Below are 21,233 nucleotides of genomic sequence, written 5' to 3'. Positions count from 1 at the left end.
CACTATTCCTCTTCTACTTTCTCTCTACCTTCTTTGTCAACCTCCTACATCCCAATCTCCCCATCTTCCATCTTCATGCCTGCCTTTTGTCTAGTCCTTGGTGAGAAGATCTTGTTTCATGCATTGAGTTGCTTCCTTGTTAGCTGGTTTCTTATGACCATCTTCCTTAGAAATCTACCAGTGTAAGTGGAAAATCTTCCACTGTTGGTCTGCCAACAGAGGATTTCCAGCTGACAAGCCTTCTGTGGTTCATGTTATAGAATTTTCACCTGGCTGTTCGACTGTGGTTCTTTGGTCTCCTTGCTTTCAGGATATCAGGCAGCCCTATCTCATACCTACTATTTTTCCTGATACCTTAAGGTTTTCCTTTCTCCTGTTTTTACTGGGCTCATACATTCCTTCAGGATTCAATTGCCACTGAGCCATCCTGCCCTCCCAGACTGGAATATGACCTCACTTTACCTCCATTAGATTTACTTTCTTTGTGCTCCTTGTTTCAGCTGTCCCTTAAAACGCATTTCCTTTTTCTGTGTCATTGACAGTTGGATCTGTTTGCCATAGACTAGTCACCTACCCTTTATCACCCTACCTGTCTTCTCCTTTCTCTTGATTGTTCCTTTCCCCTAAAACTTTGGCAGCTTGGGAGGGTTGATCATCATTTCCTCCTATTTTCCTGCCTTCTACATCCCATCTTTACTATTGACCAGATTCAGATAGAGTTCTGTGTCTGGTCAATGTCTTTCATTGTTATGTTGCACATATTGCATCTTTTCAGGGTATGTGCAACCATTTATTTATCTCGTAGCAATCCTCCTCCCTTCATAATCATCCCTCCTCTACCCTTACGAATTGGGTTCATGTTTTGGTTAATTTAGCCTACTCTTCCCTGCCATCTTCCTCCTGTACCTTGTACCATGTTTCCTCCCACCAAATCAGACATCTCACCTTTTCTCTTGCTTCTTGTCTTCATCGTCTTATGGAGGAGATTCTCTAATCCAGCATGTGGACTACTCCCAGTATGTTCATCTCCCAATATCTTCATCATCTCTCACTTTCCTCTGCATCAGAGTTTTGTCTACCACCTGTGGCCATTCTCCAGGCTTCAGTGCGACTTTGACTGGTTAGCTTTCTTCATTTTCTGTTGTTTTTTCAATGGCCTTTTCTCTCTCTTTTTATCTCCAATCCCGCTCTGTGGCAAGTGGTGCCTGTCCAGATATTCTTTAACTCTAAATCTGCAGTGTCTGCTGTGTTGACTCACACTTTTTAGTCCATGTCTATGCACACTCACCATAGAGATGGGGTGTTCCACAAGATCACCTGTAGGTGAATAACCTTGTGATGTCATTGCTTCATAAACATGCACATTAAGGACTGCCCATCCCTGCTATGCTTCATGTGAATAACCAGGTATGGTCTGCTTTTCAAAATAGTGTTTCATGATCACCTATTGCACTGTCTTCAGTGATGACATTTCTCCGGGCTCTCCACCACAAAGTCACCCTCTTTTCTTTGAGTGGATTATGGGAGCCCTTGCCAATTTCAGCTCCAAGCTGCTGGAGTGATGGACCATAGAGGCACCCTCCTGAATGAGTTCCTCAGACCATTCAGTTGACAGTAGGGCAGTGGTGTTATGCAGGTGTAGATGCGACTTGGCCTCCGAAGGAGTTGAGCCATCACCTTGCTGGCTCACATGGCTTCCTGATCATGTTACACACCAACACTGGAGTTGAGCAGTCACCTTCTGGTTGACTTGGCATCTTACTCACATTTACACAATTAATGGAGTTGAGCTGTTACCTTCTCAGCTGATGTGGCCTTCTGCTACTATTTTTAAAACCTGGGGGAATAGAACCATCACTATGTGAGATGATGTTGGCTGCCGCATTTACACATCCTTTGGAGTTGAGCCATCCCCTTATGGGATGACGTGGCCTCCTGATCCACTTTCAGTTCACACTGAAGTTGAGTAGTCACACTTGCAGTTCACCCTTCAATTGGGTGCTCTCATCTTACCTTTGCATGGATGTTGGTTCCCTGCATTGAGGTTTTTATTACAGTGAACCAATCAACATAATTCCTCCAACATGAGTTGGAGTTGAGCCGTCCCCTTCTGGAATAACATGGGCTCCTGATCCACTTTCAATTCAAACTTGAGTTGAGCCTTTGCACTTGCAGTTCACTTTTCAATTGGGTGCTCTCATCCTAACTTTATGCGGATGTTGGTTCCCTGCGTCGAGGTTTTGGATTAGAATGAACTTATCAACATAAGTCCTCCCATGGAGGCAGATTGTCTCTCTTCCTCCCTCAATTGATCCAGCAGTGCCTTTCATCATGGCATAGTTAGTGGGCTGTTTCTGGTGCTCTTCTGGACTATCCCTCATTTTTATTCCGGGATGTTACTGTATTTGGATGGTACTGGCGTATGCCATGGTTGGAGGAGTTGATTCCATTTGATGGACAACCTGTCTCTGTAGCATACCCAGATATCGGTGTGGGTCTTAAAACTCTTATTATTGGATTTGAGATGAAGATGGTATGATATCATCCTTCCCCAGTGTAGATGTCAGTAACCCACGGGGAGGTTATGAATGTAGTTGACTTACCGAGTACAGTCTGACGTGCCCTAGCCACTCTACAACTTACATTTCCACCCTTGTGCATTTCACAGTGTACACAGGGGTGAAAAGTATACCTGGCTCAGAAGTAATGCAGTTCCCCTCTTCTGATTTTCGGATCACTATCTCTCATGGTCAGGGTTATCATTCCGACGCCTTTGGAGGTACTTCTTTCATTCACATACACCGGTCCCTCCTCCTTTTCATTGTGGGATTCTAGCTAATTTTGTGAGAGGAGGTAGCTACCATATCAGCAGTTGTAATTTTCCCCATACTGAAAATGTATTTCCGATAGGTACTTACCTACTCTCACATTTCTCACCCTTCCTCCCCACTTTCCAGTGCTCACACCTTCTGCCAAACTTTGAAGTGCAGGTTAGGTAGAGGAGTGTAGAGGGAATCATGTGAGGACATCATGCTACTATTGGTTAAGAGATGATGCATGACAATTTGCATGAGAGACATATTTCCAACAGAGTGGGGTGTGCAAGGCTTGTGGAATATAAAGGGCAGCATTGAATAGCTAATGAGAATAGCTAATCTTGAGAGGAGGTAAATACCTATTGGTAATACATTTTCAGTAGAGGAAAATTATAACTTTCAAGGGATGTTAGTTTCTTAGCAACTATAAATAAACCTTGTCTTTGGAAGGGGCAGAAAAACTAAAGAAGTTGAGAAGTAGCATTCTTCAGAGCTGTGTAAAAATGTATGTTTTTATTCATTTTTCTTTGTGAATTACACTAAATCAATGTTGCAAAATGAAAAAATGTCAGTTCCAAAATATTTTTGAGTAAAAAATCTTGAAAAAAAGAGAGAGAGAAAAATTTTTTTTTCTATTATTTTAAAATTTGATGTGCAAGCATGTATTTGGCACTTGAAAGGTGCTCACTGGTCTGGAAGGAATTAACCAGCAATTTGTTTACCAAAAATATTTTTATTTAACGAGAAGCATTTCAAAGTATAGAAAATGCTTAATGATATATTCATGGTTTTATAATAAAACACTTAAAAATATTATAAATCTTTTATAATTATGCATTGTATTGTCATTGTTGTATTTCTGTACTGACTAGTTATCTTTTATTGGAATTAACTCTTTCAGTAGACTGCACATAAGTTTGTGTTCTAGTTCCTAACATCAGTATGTTTTGTCATAGAAGAAAATTAACATAACTTTCAAACAAATATAATTGAATACAAAAACATTGATAGAGCAGAGCAAACACTTAAAAAAGGTGTTATAATGTAGTTAATAAAAGTATAACAGAATTGTTGGTTAACTAGTAATTAAACGTTTGTTCTTCTTTAGATAATAAAGTATACATCTGGCACATCAAGAGAGAGATGCCAATTGCTGTATTGACAGGACACACTCGGACTGTGAACTGTGTCTCCTGGAATCCTACCTACCCCAGCATGCTGGCGAGTGCCTCTGATGATGGAACTGTGAGAATATGGGGCCCCAGTGAACAGTATTGTGTTAAAAGAAAACACAGAAGTAAGACTTAGTTATATAAGCATACCCTATTTCACTAATTATATAACGAAGTGATGATACATTTATATATATATATACACACACACACACATATATTTAGACCAAAACTAGTTGTTCTAAAATCGAAATGATCACTGGTGTTAACCTGTGCATATACTCTCCTTAACTTCGGTCAGTTACATGTATCCTTGATGATCAGTGTATTTTTATGTATCTATATATATATGTATATATAGATGTGCATATTTTTTTTACAACTTATAAGTAGATGGTCATGAATTCAACTTGATTTCCCAGATGTTCTAAAGTAATGTTGAAGTTTATAGACCTAAAATTTATTGATGTGTGTTATTGGTGATTTTAAGGAGAGTTATACATAACCTTAATTGGTGTTTAAACAACTGTTATGATTTGTAATAAAAAGTAATTTTGTGCGACTGTTTTAGTAGTAGTGTCATCTAATAAAGTAAACCATTTACCTTATTGTGACAACTATTTTACTAATGTTCTGATTTTCACATACTTTGACATGAATTGTTTGACTTGTTTGTAAGTTTCAAGATAGCTATACATTTCAAGAGAAGGAGGCATGATGCTCTAATATTTATTGTAAATAACAATTAGTTATGATCAGGAAAGGAAATGGGTTTTAGGAATTAGGTACATGCATAGAAGGAGCAGTTGGGTGATACGTATAAAAAAACAAATAGAAAAGATAGGAGGTTCTTATTTTATATTCTAGCTTGTCAATATCTGTAATTTTAGTTCATAATTCATAAAAAAACTTTAGACTTTGTATTTGGACATCACAAACATATAATTTGAACCAATGCTGCATTCAACATACCAAGTGACACACAAAAATCTATATTTAGGTGTGTTATTTTAATATTTGCTTTCAAATTAAGAAATTAACTGATGTATGATACTAAAATTTGAATTATAACCTACAATTTGATACCAAACTTATTGACATAAATTCATAAAATAGTAGTTCAATAAAATTTTGAATGTAAGTCAATAGAAGTGATGACATGGCCTTTGACCCATGATCATGGGGTTAATAAATGTCTTCAGTAGTACTAAACTTGACCAATGGAAAAAAAAATTGCAAACTGAGGACTGGGTACACAGCGTGTATCCCCATTTCCATCAATGGTTTTGATTATTTCATTCTTTGACCGTTGACTCTGAGATCTTTGATGAATTTGGTTGGAATGACCTAAAGGAAAATTTGTGAGGTGCGTGAGATGTGTCATGTGTATCAACAATTGAGTCTACAATTATTTTAAAATCATCTTTAATGAACTTCTTGCTCCATACTGTCAGTCTTTTGATATTAGTTGCTATGTTTTTAGCTTTGTGTGGGTTAATCTGATAGTTTTCTGTTAATGATTACTTTTAGGCCAATCCCCAAGTTCAAATACAGCTGTCTAGCACTGAGTGATATGTCTAGGAACTGACCAGTATCAAGTTTCAGAGAAGTATTTCAAGTTTTGGGCTCTCATCTCGTGTGTTTGGTTTGTCTTCCCCTTACAAGGATGTGTAGTTCAGTTGAAATATTGATTGGAACTTGTATGTTAAAATGAGTATCCTATGAGATAAGGTTCTGAAAGTGACATATGCATGTTTTTCTAGACAGAAACTTGAAGTGTTTTAGAGGAATTGAGAATTTCTTAGACAATTTTCTTTAGATTTCATATCAGTGTTTGTTTTTTTTTACTATAAAGATATCCTGGCCTTGCAGAAAGTTGACTGTATAATTCAATTAGTTAACACTCAATTGTTAAAAACAGTTACATAAAATTCACTTTGGTTTTAAGCTGCTTTTGATAATTTACAGTGGGGTAATTGGTAATTTTTGTTTAGAAAGACCTAATAACCCATGTTTTTTTAAAGGTAATCTTTTTTATGTGAGATGTATTGTGTGATCCTATGTACCCCTTTTACTATAGAAGCCAACTTTGTGATTTTAATTATTCAGTGTTAATCATAAAACCAAACTGTTGTTTTTTCTTGGCTGACCAGCTTTTATGAAATTTACAGATTATTTATAATAAAAATTTTTTTTTTTCATTTACAACAGCTTTATGTTTCATGAGTAATGCATTAAACAAGAATATTTGTTGTTTCTTACCTTCACCAATTTCTGCTTAAGAGAAATTTTAAAAAGGCTTATTTACCTGTTCTATCACCACTTTACTCTGAGTTTAACAAGTTTTGGGGAATATCATTTCTATTACTAATGTTGTTCTAGACTGAAGTGAAAGATATTAACAAAGCCAGTTTATTTGAGACAAAAAAATTTAAAATTACCATAAACAAGACTGTGTTAGGCCTAATAAGTGGTGCCACCACTGTTTTATTATGTTATTTATGGCAACTCTTATTTATGGTTTTAATGTGTCAAAAGCAAAAAAAATCTTTCTGACCTATGTAAAATATATATGTTTGGTGTTGAACATTTGTTTAGAAGAACAATATGAGAAGTAATGTAACAAAAAGTCCTGGTCTTTAGGTATCTTATACTTCCCCTTCATTCAGTAGAAATATGTTTTGACATGTAACATAAATGTTTCTTAGGTCATTCAGGATTGTAGTTGGTACATACGTTATCTTAGCCTAAAAGTATAACAAATCTTATTTAGTAACATGAAACAGTTAATACACAGTTCAACCTAGGACACTGAGTATAGTTTTGTATACAAATATGTATAGAATGAATTAATGTTCAAATATAATTTTCACTGTTGAATGTAAATGGAAGCTACATTGAGTTAAAAACCATTATGGTTGACAAAAATTGTGAACTTCTGTGAAGTGTGGATTTGTTTCTTGTTAAATAACAAAATATACAACTGTTTTGTTGTATTGTTTATAATGAGTTTTTCAGAATACAAAGGATTAAAGTTGAGTTTGAATATTCTTTCTTCAGATCCATACTCAAGTATTAGTGTGGAATTTTTACACGATATGTAAGGCTTCAGACTTATTCTCAACTGTTCATTGTCCAGATGGTTTAATTGAGGACTTGGACAAAAAACTATGGCTTGCATGGTTTAATCTCATAATGTTAAATGGTAGAGAACTTCATAATAAAATAGTCTGTCAGTCCTTTTGACCAATTATAATTATTTATGAGACACACTTCTCTACAGAAAACTTGTCAGATCATGTCTAGAAGTTTATCATATTATTTTACAGTTAATTCAATATTTTTACCTCTTCTGTAGCAAATAGTCCAAATTATTACCAAAAAAAACAACAACTGTTTCATTACAGTTTGTAGAGAATTAAGGTTTTTTTATAAGCAATGCTTGAGTAAGGAAGCACATTATGCTTATATAATAATAATAATACAACAAACAAGGTAAACAAACAATGATTTATAAGCATAAGGAAAAGTTTTATTGATGGTGGCACATACTACTGTTTCGACAGAATGTTGGACTGTCTTCTTTAGATATGATCAGTACTAAGCAATACAAGGTTTATATATATAGTTATGAAGGTAAAAGACATAGGGATTAAATGTGACAGAAATAGTGTCAGCATACCTTTACCTATATCCTGTTACCTGCTAACACCATTTTCATCACATTCCTGTGTCTTTTTAGCAATATATAAACCATGTATTGCATATTACTGATCATACCTGAGGAAAACAGACCAATGTTCTGTTGAAACATGTATGTTCCACCATCAATAAAACTTTTCCTTATGCTTATAAATCGTTTTTTGCATACCTATTATTATAAGCAATGATTATTTAATTTTTAATGATTAATTTGATTTTCTTTTATTAAATTACCATAAAAAGTATTCAGTGATTGGATTATTTTATTATGTTTGTGGAGTTTTGTTTCATTCACTAAACTGAAAGCATGTTATTTCTTCAGTTCAACACTAATCAAGTGAACTGAATATATTACTTCTCACCTTCAGTATAAACACCATTGTTAATAGAATGTACTGAATATATTACTTCTCACCTTCAATATAAACACCATTGTTAATAGAATATACTGAGTATATTACTTCTCACCTTCAGTATAAACACCATTATTAATAGAATATACTGAATATATTGCTTCTCACCTTCAGTATAAACACCATTATTAATAGAATATACTGAATATATTACTTCTTACCTTCAGTATAAACACCATTGTTAATAAAATATACTGAATATATTACTTCTCACCTTCAGTATAAACACTAGTACTAACTGCATAAACTAAGTACAGTATTTCTCACCATCATTTTAGACACAAGTGCTAATCAGTCTTAACACATGTTAATTAATGGAAATAAGAATACAATATGGCTCATGTTTAAATAAGTACAGTTGCTAAATGATGATGTTAAAGTTTATATTTTTCTCATATTCTTAGTTTCCCATTTGTCTTACTAATAAAACCCATTGATCTAGAATGTGTGATAGATACCACATCTGAATTTTAGAATTTTTAGTTGAATTGTGTTTCTACAGTGACTGATATAGCTGTGTTGAATAGTGTGATCTATAGAGGATTTGTTTATTCATACATTAATATTGTGAAATTAATATTATTAGTTTACTCTGTCACCCAAACATGAGTGGTAGCTATATGCAAGTGATAACAGGGTTTTTTGTTATCAGTGGTTAAAAAGGTTCTTTTTCTAACTTTTTCTCTTTTTTTTTGAATTACTTAACATCTTTTCAACTTATTTATTCTGCACAAAACAATGGCTAATTTTTATGCATTTGAGAAATTTTACAAACCTTTGTCATTTTTCTCCATATACATCACTTTTAAATATGATCCTAGATTGCAAGTATATTTATAAATTAAAAAAGGACTAAGCACATGTTATCACAAAGAATAGTGTGCAGTTAAAACAATAGCATATAACCCTTCTTTCTTGACTCTGATGTATCATATGGGTATGGTAATGATCAGTTTGGGAGACAATATGTTAAACAAAACAGTCCTAACACATAGGTCTAGAACAAGTTTCTAAAAGCACTTGTTACTCTCCTGACCATATGTAGACCTAAAGCATTGTTTCATGTAGATCATGACAGAAGCACTTATTTGAAAGTGATTGTGTAGTAAATTTTGTCAGTAGTTTTGTCACTTATATTAAGCTAAAGAAGTTGTTTCTAATTTCGTCAGAAACTCCCTTTGGCTGTTTGTGAGGTTTTATTTATCGGTGCTTATATGATTTATTTTCATACTGTGTCTGACCAGTAGCTTAAACAATTTTAAAATAAAACTTTTATAGGTGTATTATTCTCTATTTCTTTTTTTGTTTTTTATTAACATAAACACGTTCTTGTTTCACACTCCAAACATTGTTTGATTAGATATGTTTGTAATTTTTCAGTCTTTCTGTTAGCTTCACATGGGAATACTAATGTTAGACGAAAAAAAAAACCTTGAGCATGTTTGACATTCTTTCCACTGTCATGAACAGCAAATATAATTTCTATTATCTCTGAAGTTAGCTTTTTGGTTACCTAAATTTTCCAAAGTTATTCATTGTACACTTCAGTATATCTTGGGAAATCATCAGGCATTTAGTTTATCATTTTAGACTAATTTTGCTTCTGTGATGTATATTATTTATTTTGTGTACTATGGATCAAATGTTTCACACTTGTGAATGAATTATAAAAACAACAACAACATAAAAATTACATTTTTTTTATACTACTAAAGTAATGTAACTGGTACGTGTACAAGTTATGTTGTTGAATTTTGAATTTGACTAACATATACCTCAGTTTTGTATTTAATTTATTGAGTGTTTTAATTAGTATTAAATTTTCTAATTCATAAAAGTGGAATAACATGACTTTGATGAAGTTGATTGTTGAAAAATGAAGTAGAGATAAGAGTGTCATAACTTGAGTTTGTTCTCAATTTCTGTAACACAAATATTTAATATTTCTACATGACAAAGAATCATGCAATTCTTGCATGTTGATTTTAGAAATATTTTAAGGAAATCAATCTACTTATTTGCAAAATTAGAATTAACATATTTTATACTTTCTCGAATATTTATATATGAGCCCATTTTCCAATATTGTATTTTATTATATAGTTTGATTGAAGGACATCAGACATATATTTTATTTTATTAAAAAAAAGTAGGTAATAAAACAGCAATAATATTTTCTTTCTTGGAAGTTACAAATGTTAATATACAATTATTTTCATTAGTGTGCAAGTTTGAATCTTTTTTTATTTACCAAAATCACAGAGTTAGCAGAGATTTTTGTCATGGAAAGAAGTATCTAACAAATGTATGTGTGTGTGTGTATATGTGAATTGAACAATTTTGTTTTTAATATATGGACAGAGAATGTATTGTGGAGTGTGGTCATCACAAAACATGTTCATAAATTACACTTTAAAAGTCCAGACATTTAATTGAAATACAACATGGTGTACTTTCCTTTATACACAGGGATACAGTCTGTGGTTGGCTAGCTAGATGGTGAGACATTTTTCTTATGCATTTACTGATAAAATATCCTTGTAAAAGTTTGATACAATCTAAGAGTATATAGTAATTAGTTGCTAGACTCACAGTGTGGTGGAGGTCATTAGTTGTTTTTTTTTGTCACTGGGTGTGTTTCTTTGTATCTTGAGAAAGTAGTTTTTAATTGTAACACTTTGTAAATGTAGACTTTTATTCTTTTGTTTTGACATTGTATTGTATTGTATAACATACAAACATATCAATTAGATATACTACTACAAGACATGGTGTTGTGATTCACTTTACAAATGTTTCAATTAATGTACCTCATATATATATATATATATATGCGTGTGTGTGTGCACAATAACAAAATATTGATATATATATATATATAGCCATCCTGGCAGTGGTATATGTATCCATTTAACACAACCATCAAGGATATGTAGGTACCCATATAAAAGTACATCATTAATAAATTATTATCCATGTCACAAATATGTAGAATATCATGCAAAAGTGCATTATAGACAGCTAGGTATCCATGCAGAAGTGAAGTACATCAAGCATAGCTAGATGTTCATGAAAAGGTATATCAAGGATAGCTAGGTATTCATGCAGAAGATAGTTAAGTGTCCACATAGAAGTACCTCAAGGATAGGGAAGTGTCCATGTACACAAAGACAACTAGGTATCCATGCAGAAATGCATCAAGGATAGTTAGGTGGCTATGCAGAAGTGAATCAAGGTTAATTAGATACCCATGTAGAAGTACATCAAGAATAATGAAGTATCCATGCAGAAGTACATCAAGGATAAATAAGTGGCCATGTAGAAGTATGTCAAGGATGAGTATGCAAAAGTACATCAATAATAATCAGATACTTGTATACATAAGTGCATCAAGGATAACTAGGTATCTACATAGATGTACAATGAGGATAGTTGGCTGTCTGTGCAGAAGAACACAAAGGATAACTAGGTATCTATGCAGAAGTACATTAAAGGTAACTAGTATCCATGCAGAACTACATCAAGGATAACTAGGTATCCATTCAAAAGTACATCAGATATAATTAGGTATTCATATAAAAGTACCTGATAGATATCTGATATATACTCATAAAGTGGATTATAGGTGTCATAATAATCAATATTCTAAAAGATATGCCTATCTTCATCATCATTTTCAAAGATGCACTTATTTGTGCTTGTTTTATAATTTATTTTTTATATGTGTTACCATCTCTATATACTTCTTTATACATCTATCTATGATGCATTTGTTGTCCTACAAAGGCAAGTTATAAGTGATGGAAGCAGATAAATATTCAGTTTACTGAATGTTATGTCAGGATTTTATCTTCAAAAAGTAATGCTTCTAACACAGGTTACATACAACTTACTTTTAAGTTGCAAAACTTCTAATTTGCATTGCTGTATAACCCTTAAACTGGTGAAGCATGAATTGTTGGTTGGTAATTAGATATGATATTATCTCACCTTGAAACTTGTAATAATTTCGAACACATCCTCCACTATTATATACTTTTCTTACTAAAATCCTATGATTGGAAAATAAAGAGAGATAGGATTCAAATTATAAGTTGCATGATAACTTTCTCAACTTTGAGTATTGCTATTTATAATCTATAGTTAATTTTTAAGCAGTAATAATAACCATGTGACCAACAGCTTATCTGAGAATGACAGCTTATAACTTGTATTATGAACAGATTGGTTTCAAGTACAGATATTTATAATCCATGCTATCTTAGGCTTATTTTCAACTAATAAAACGTTAGTTCATGCTACTATTAGATTGCTTTCAAGTGCAGGTATTTCTTACATGTCCTGCTAAGTATGGGTTAGTGTTAGCATGTTGTGTAATGAATTAGTAGGTCCAAGGCTTGAGAAGTGATATGCTGCTGAGGACAACCCACACTTTCTGGTTTGGGGGAAGGGGAAACTATTTAGTTAAGAGTAGCTATGTAAGTGCTAGGTGCTGCTAACTTGTTATGCTTTCTCTGATCAGCAGTTCTAAATTAAGGATGGCTATGCCTGAATCTGTGGGTGCCTCTTATCGGGCTATTTTCCACATTTTTCAGGTTGAGAATTTACTAAAAGAAATACTACCACAAATTCATCTTCATTTATTTATGATTACCTACATTGCATCACTACAAGCTTATCTTCAAGTAGTAATACTTGTAGCTTACACTACCTATGATTTATCTTAAAGTAGTGAGGAAATTCATGCAATTAGTTTAATATTTATTGACTTTTTCTTTTCTTAGTGGGAAGTTGTAAAAAATTTTCTCATTGTGGTTTATAGTATTTATATGTAAAAAATATTACAACTTCACTTTGTACTGTTCTCAGTAGTTTATTTTGGCATCCATGTTTGCTGTCAAATCCTATTTTAATGTCTCTCGGTGGGTCAGTGGTAAGTTGATGGAGTTTTAACACTAAAATCTGAGGTTTAATTCCTTGTGGAGAATAGAGCTCTGATAACCTATTGTGTAGCTTTGCTCTTAATTAACAAAACACAAACCTATTTTAAGTGTGTTAAGAAAAAGTGTAATTTCTTAAACTTGGTGATTCAAAACAACTCTGGGATTAAATACAATTTATATCTTTTTTGAAATAATTTTTGCTTCAGTAGTTTTAACATTCAGTGTTTGAGAAAGTATGTAAGATTAACAGAATTTTTTGATAATGTATGCACATTACTGATACACTATATATTCATGGCAATTTAATTCATATTTGGGCTATAAATGGTTGGTTGTTTAGAAACACTGCTTGTATAAACTTTAAAACAGACGTTTAATATCTTCCAAGTTGTGAGAATACTCGTGTTTTCTAAAATACAGAACTTTATTACATGTTATCTAACTAATTATTGTAGAGGTATAAATTATTAATTATATTTGCTTTTTCTTATTTACAAAACAAAATGTGTAAAACATGTGTAAGCAACATAATGAAGGATCTCTGTCAGAAAAAAGCGACACAAGTCACGTGTACACAAGCTGCTTCGACAACAAATATGTCGAATCTTTACATACCTCAAGTAACTAGAAAATGAAATGGGTACTCATACGAAGATATACCAGTTTCTTCAATTTGCTGGACATAACGCATTTGTATTTCTGTGTGATTGGACTGTTAAAACAGGTGCTAGAAAACCAACGACCTCATACATTAGTTGGACTGTGGAATGTCACTAAGAAGAAGTGACGTGCTTTGACTTGACAGCATTTTGTGAGGTTATTACAAAGATTTTTGTTTGTTTGTTGTTAAGTACAAAGCGATACAATGGGCTTTCTGGGCTGTGCCCACTACGGGTATAGAAACCTGTATTTTTATGAATATGCACAGTCGCCAGATTATGACCGGACGTGGTGACATGGACTGTAACAATATGGTGAGGCTTTAAAATCGTTTTAATGTAACGTACTTTATGCTATTCCATATTTTTAATAATCGAAATATTATCTCATTCAGTTTCTCATACACTTGGTAAAAATCAGTATGATCTCTTGCTATAGATGATATCGTGTGATAAGAGAAGCATAGAAGAAATACCTGAGTTTTACTATATAGAGTATTGTGTGATTTCTTGTTTCTAAAATAAAAAGGACATAGAGAAACACCCACGACTTCCTTAAAAGTGTATCATGTAATTTCTTTATAATAAAATAAGAGCACACATGAAAACCCATGTTTTGCAATATTATATTGTGTTCTCTGAGTCTTCTGGTGTGAAATTTGAACTGTTGTATTTATATCTTAATATCATTTAGTTCTGAGCACTTCCTGTATATTACAACTGGCTATTACACTCGTCTGTTGAAAACTTTTGTGATGATTTTAGTGGAAACAACAACATTGTACCTCTCTTTTTGGTCATCACTTTTGTAAGTATTGTTTAAATTCAGAGATATCTGGTTTTCTGTGACGTTGCATTGTTAGTGTAAACTATTGTGCAAGTTGTATTTCATTGTTATTGGTATTGTATTGCCATTTTGAACTTGAACGCATTCTATTCCCCCTCTTTTCAGGTATAGCCGTATCTAATTTTTGAAATGCTGACCAGAGTGAGGACAGCTAGTAAGCGAAAATTGCTGACACAAAGACTTTGTTTGATTCAATGAACCGAATAAAGGAATTAAATGTAATTTTTATAACATGCTCACATCTCTGAATGCAGAGCGTGTTCATCGGTATCGTGTCGCGAATCTTGGACCTTTTCTCCGCATCCTGGAATGCTAACATTTAGGCCGGACCCTTTTGACAGTAATTCTTAATGATTACGTTTTATCGTCATACTACAAAATCTCTTATATAGAAAATTAAAAAAAAAAAACTATGGTATTTCTAAAAATCATAGAATTATATTCTTTATATTGTATTCAGCAACCACCCCACTGAAATGTTAGTCTACCATTTCTCTGCAGAACGTCTGATGGGAATAGAACGTCCATCATGTTTCAGAAGAATCTTTAATACGTGTATTGAACGACTGTTATTTGTATGACTATCCTTATTAGTGATAGTGTAAACGGGTCTTCACTGTATTAACTAGTGATCATTTAAGCATATATTTTAATTTTCATAACTACTTATAGTTTAAACCATAATTGTGTCTATCCTAACTAGTGATAATTTAAACGTTTATCTTGATTGTCCCAACTAGTACTAGTTTAATCATTTATCTTGACTCTCCTAACTAGTGATAGTTTAATAAAAATTTATCTTAACTGTCTCAACTAGTGATACTTTAGGCCATTATTTTAACTGTCTTATTAATGTTAGTTTAAGCCTTCATCTTGATTATCCTAATTTATTATTAATTCATTATAGTTTAAACATTTATCTTGACTATCCTTACTAGTGATAATTTAAACGTTTACCTCGATCATGTTAACTAGTAATACTTTAAACATTTATCTTCACTTTTTATTTTGACTATCATAACTAGTTATAGTTTAAACATTTTCTAATTGTCCTAACTAGTGACATTTTAAACGTTTATCTTGACTGCCCTTATTTAGTGATAATTTAAACGTTTATCTTCACTGTCCTAACTAGTGATAGATTAAACGTTTTTCTTGACTCTCCTAACTAGTAATGGTTTAAACGGTTTTCTTGTCTGCCCTAACTAGTGCTAATTTAAACGATTTTCTTGTCTGTCCTAACTACTGTTAATTTAAACGTTTATATTCATTTTCCTAGCTAATGATAGTTTAAACATTAATCTTGATGGTTTAAACATATGTCTTGACTGCCTCAACTAGTTATATTTTAAACCTTTATTTTAACTGTCTTAACTGGTGATAGTTTAAACTTTCATCTTGAGTATCCTAACTAGTTATAATTTATAATTATCTTGACTGTCCTAATTAGCTATAGTTCAAATATTTATTTTGACTCTCTCAACTAGTGATAGTTCATCTTGATTATCCTAATTAGCGATGGTTTAAACGTATATCTTGACTCACCTTACTAGTGACAGTTTAAACGTTTATTTTTATCGGTCTATCTAAGGATAGATTAAACGCTTATCTTGATTATCCTAACTAGTGATAGTTTAAACAATTATCTTGAGTGTCCTAATTAGTTATAGTGTTTAAACGTTTGTTTTCATTGTTGTAAGTAGTGATAGTAAAAACGTTTATCTTGGCTGTCATACTTACTGACAATTTAAATGTTTATCTTAACAATCTTATCTAGTTATACTTCAATTTTTAATGTTTACCTTGTTTATTTTAACTACTGTTACTATAAAAGTTTAGTTTGATTGCCCTAACTAGTACTGGTTTAATCTTTAATCTTAACTGTTCTAACAAATGATAGTTTAAACGTTTATCTTTATTATTTCAACTAGTGATATTTTAACCATTTATCTTGATTATCTTAACTAGTTATAGTTTAAATATTAATCTTGACTGTCTTAACTAATGATAGTTTAAACGTTTTAATTTTCCTCACTAGTGATAATTGATATACTTGTCTTGATTATCTCAACCAGTTATAGTTTAAATGCTTATCTTGACTATCCTAATTAATAGTAATTTAATCGTTTATCTTGATAGTCTTGTGTAGCAATAGTTTAAACGTTTACCTTGCCTTTTGTAAATACTGATAGTTTAAATGTTTATCTGGAGTATCCTAAATAGAGATAGTTTAAACATTTATCTTGACTATCTTAATTATTGATTAAGGTTTATTTGGATTGTGTTTACTACTGATAGTGTAAACTTTTAACTGGAATATCCTAACTTGTAATAATTTAAACGTTTATCTTGACTGTCCTAATTATTGATAGTTTAAACGTTTATTTTGATTGTCTTTACTAGTGATAATTTGAAAGTTTATCTGGCCTACCCTAACTAGTGATAGTTTTAACGTTTATCTTGTCTGTATTAAATATTGATACATTAAACTTCTAACTACTATACCGTGATTAATGATAGTTTGAACGTTTATCTTTAGTATTCTAACTAGTGATAGTGCAAACGTTTAACTCGACTACCCTACCTAGTGATAGTTTAGCGTTTATCCTATCTAGTTATAATTTAAACAATTATCTTGACTATTCTAATCAGTGATGATTTAAATGTTTATCTTGATTATCCTCACTAGTGATAATTTAAATGTTTATCTTGATTATCCTCACTAGTGATAGTTTAAACGTTTATTTTGACTATCCAAACTAGTGATAGTTTAAACATTTATTTTGACTGTCCAAACTAGTGATAGTTTAAACAATTATCTTGACTATCCTAATCAGTGATAATTTAAATGTTTATCTTGATTATCCTCACTAGTGATAGTTTAAATGTTTATTTTGACTATCCAAACTAGTGATAGTTTAAACATTTATTTTGACTGTCCAAACTAGTGATAGTTTAAACGTTTATTTTGACTATCCAAACTAGTGATAGTTTAAACATTTATTTTGACTATCCAAACTAGTGATAGTTTAAACGTTTATTTTGACTATCCAAACTAGTGATAGTTTAAGGGTTTATCTTGACTATTCTAACTAGTTATATTATCAACGTCTATCTTGACTGTCATATGTAGTGATAGTTTAAACATTTTGAATTTCCTAACTATTGATAGTTTAAAACTTTATCTTGACTTAAATAATGATTGTTTAAACGTTTATTTTAATTCTCCAAAATAGTGATAGTGTAAAGTTTTCTCTTGACTATCCTATCTATTTATAGTTTAAACGTTTACCTTCACTGTCCTAACTAGTGATATTTTAAAAGTTTATCTGAAATCTTATAACTAGTGATAATTTAAGCTTTTATCTTGACTATTCTAATTAGTGATAGTTTAAATATTTAACTAGTAGACCCTAAATAGTGATAGTTGTAAATTTTATATTGACTCTCCTATCTAGTGATAGTTTAAATATTTAACTGGTAGACCCTAAATAGTGATAGTTGGAAATTTTATATTGACTCTCCTATTTAGTGATAGTTGCAACGTTTATCTTGATTGCCCTAACTAGTGATAGCTTAAACAACTACTTTGACTGTTTTAACTAATGATAATTTATTCACTTACCTTGACCATTCTAACTAGTAATACTTTAAACTTCTATCTTGACTATCATAACTGGTTGTAGTTGAAATGGTTATCTTAATTTTCCTATCTATTGATAGTTTGAACGTTTCGAATTTAATTTCCTATCTAGTAATAACTTAAACATTTATCTTGACTGCCCTAACTAGTGGTAGCTTAAACTATTACATTCACTGTCGTAACTATTAATACTTTTGACTTTTATCTTTATTGTCGTAGTTAGTGATAGTTTAAAAGTTTATCTTCACTGTCGTACATAGTTATGGTTTATGCATTTACCTTTATCGTCCTAACTAGTTATAATTTAAACGTTTATCGTGTTCATCTTAACTATTGATAATTTAAGCTTTTATCTTGACTATCCTAATTAGTGATAGTTTAAATATTTAACTGGTAGACCCTAAATAGTGATAGTTGGAAATTTTATATTGATTCTCCTATCTAGTGATAGTTTAAATATTTAACTGGTAGACCCTAAATAGTGATAGTTGTAAATTTTATATTGACTCTCCTATTTAGTGATAGTTGCAACGTTTATCTTGATTTCCCTAACTAGTGATAGCTTAAACAACTACTTTGACTGTTTTAACTAATGATAATTTATTCACTTACCTTGACCATTCTAACTAGTAATACTTTATCGTCCTAACTAGTTATAATTTAAATGTTTATCTTGTTCATCTTAACTATTGATAGTTCAAACGTTTATCTTACCTTTCCTAACTTAAGATAGTTTAAACATTTATTTAGATTGTCATAACTGATGATAGCTGAAATAGTTGCCTTGACTGTCCTATCTGTGACAACTTAAACGTTTATCTTGACTATTCTTACTGGTGATAGTTTAAATGTTCATATTGACCAACCTATTTTTGATAATTTAAACGTTTATCATGTTCATCCTAACTATATATGTAGTTCAAATGTTAGTAATATTAGATGACACTCGCGAGCCGGAAGTAAACAAATATCTACATCTATAACACCAGGGGGCGTGTTGCTAAACGATGTTTTATAAAGTTTGCCTTGAGTCAATGAAGCATGCTATAAAACATTCTTGAAAATCTTGGTACATCCCACGATATGGTGCTTAAACCTTCACCACCTCAGAGCATGATCCAATTTCGACAAGGTAGTAGGAAGCATTTATAGTGTGTAATGGCAATAATGTATAGTAATTTTCTTAAAAAGAACAGTGGTGTAGGCATGACCTAAAAAATGAAATAAATAATGCTATAAAATCCTTGAAAACCTCATGATATCATAAGATGTGATGCCTAAACATATGTCATTTAAGATATTTGAAACGACCTCAATTGTATGTAAGTACAGGTTAAAAAAAAGATGCCAAGTACATGACATCATCAATTTCTTGTGTAGGCATACTGCACAATAATGGATGATAATTATAGGTGTGATTGTAAAAAAGAATGGTTGTATAAATATGACCTTAAAACAAAAATCTCATGTGTTTTATAAAACCTGACTTTAGGCTATTAATTGAGCTATAAACTCTACCTTGTTTCATTTTGCCTCCAAACAGTTCAAGAGAGAGAGTGAACTTCGATTATCTATTACATTATGGAAAATACAAAGGTAAGATTAATCCTTGCTAAAATCTTCTGTTCTCTTCACTGTTATGTATGTTGTTTTATACATATTTCAGTCTTATTGATAACCAATAACTATATATTAATAACAACTAAGACATTGCAAATTCATTATTGTTTTTCTGTAACAGGTTTCTAGTAAACTTCCCCACTCACTTATGGTGCAACAAAGTGAGTCATCAGTATATCTCTTCAGGAGACGAACCATATGAATATTATCATGCATATTCACTGAGAAATGACAGGTACACCCATGTTGTTCTATTTAATTATGAATTGAAGATATTCGTCAATATAGAGACTATTGAAATGGCACATTATACCATACCGAAGAAGGTGTAACATTTACGCATATTAAATTGCAATAATTTATACAACTGATACCATCAGTGATTAGGGCCATACATTTGAAATATAGTGAGAACTTTGATCTAGATAATCGTAAATGTACTATTAATATTATATGTGAAGAGTCAAAATGTGTCCATTATGTTAACAACCCAATATAATATTTGCACTTATATATCATGGATTATAAGTTTAAAAAAGTCTGAATGGTATCAGTTATTTGAACAGGTCCATTTTATTTATTTGTATCTAAATCAAATAAAACAAATGGAATCAGAAACAACATCTAATAGCATCAATGATAACTTTTAAAGATTGTTATTCGAAGTACATACTGAACATGTATCCCCTGTCAAAGAAAGGCTTAGAAAGAAAAATTGTTAGGCTTGTGAAGTCGATTATCTCAGATAAGCTGCTCATACAGGCATGATGTTGGATCATGATGAAGTTACCTGGCTATATCTGAAGACTGGTTTGACTGAAGTGGATAAGAACATTATATTAGATGTGTTTCATGATAGAAGTTGTAAACTAAATGTATATGGTTGTAAGAAATTACATCCCATTGATTTTGTTGAAAGTGATGAGTTTATTCAAGAATTATCTGATTTTCTCTGTCAAAATTTATAAGATTAAGTAATTATTCTGTATCAGTATGACAAAAATATTTTCCTGAGATTTGTTTTGTTTCATTATATGATCTACAAACAAGATTATTACGACATAAGAAGATTACCATCTTCCACATAACAAAAAATCACTCTGACAATATCTTCAATTTGAAAAACATTTATTATTCTTCGTACAATAAGGATTCTGATATTTGTTCTACATAAAAAGGTATATCTAGTAAACGTGTTGTTGCATTAAATTGCTCGGTAACAAATTTATGAACAACTATATCTATATTAAATCCAAATTTGGACAATAATTTTTGTTTGGATACGCATCTACACCTGTAATAACCATAATGTATACAATATTGTCCATGTTTCACAGTTCTTTTTGATGAATGTTCTTATGCTGTGAGATTGTGGATACAAGCCATAGGGATCAAATATTCTTCTTTCCTATTTCAAC

At 31.6% G+C, this 21,233-nt stretch overlaps 1 protein-coding gene across 4 annotated transcripts in view; it reads left to right on the top strand.

Moving 5' to 3' along the window:
- LOC106467186 (WD repeat-containing protein 26-like) overlaps positions 1-20,829 on the top strand; it is an 85,662-nt gene extending 64,833 nt beyond the window's left edge. Inside the window, exons 13-16 of one of the 4 annotated variants that reach the window (XR_002612373.1) lie at positions 3,925-4,113; positions 14,400-14,513; positions 19,739-19,791; positions 19,937-20,829. Coding sequence is in view for 2 of the 4 variants with exons in the window: in XM_013927507.2 (XP_013782961.1) it covers positions 3,925-4,113; positions 5,519-5,550 (221 nt within the window). In the remaining 2 variants the exon portion in view is untranslated. Of the gene's footprint in view, positions 1-3,924; positions 4,114-5,518; positions 6,201-10,572; positions 10,603-14,399; positions 14,514-19,738; positions 19,792-19,936 lie in introns of those variants that run through there. The other 3 variants (XR_002612374.1, XM_022395314.1, XM_013927507.2) reach the window with 3 other exon arrangements.
- Positions 20,830-21,233: the final 404 nt, after the last annotated feature.

The sequence above is a fragment of the Limulus polyphemus genome, unplaced genomic scaffold (genome assembly GCF_000517525.1).
Source record: "Limulus polyphemus unplaced genomic scaffold, Limulus_polyphemus-2.1.2 Scaffold2521, whole genome shotgun sequence".
In the NCBI taxonomy this organism is placed as follows: Eukaryota; Metazoa; Arthropoda; class Merostomata; order Xiphosura; family Limulidae; genus Limulus; species Limulus polyphemus.
Note: the sequence above shows the minus strand (reverse complement) of the source record. Positions and strands in the feature narration are given on the sequence as shown.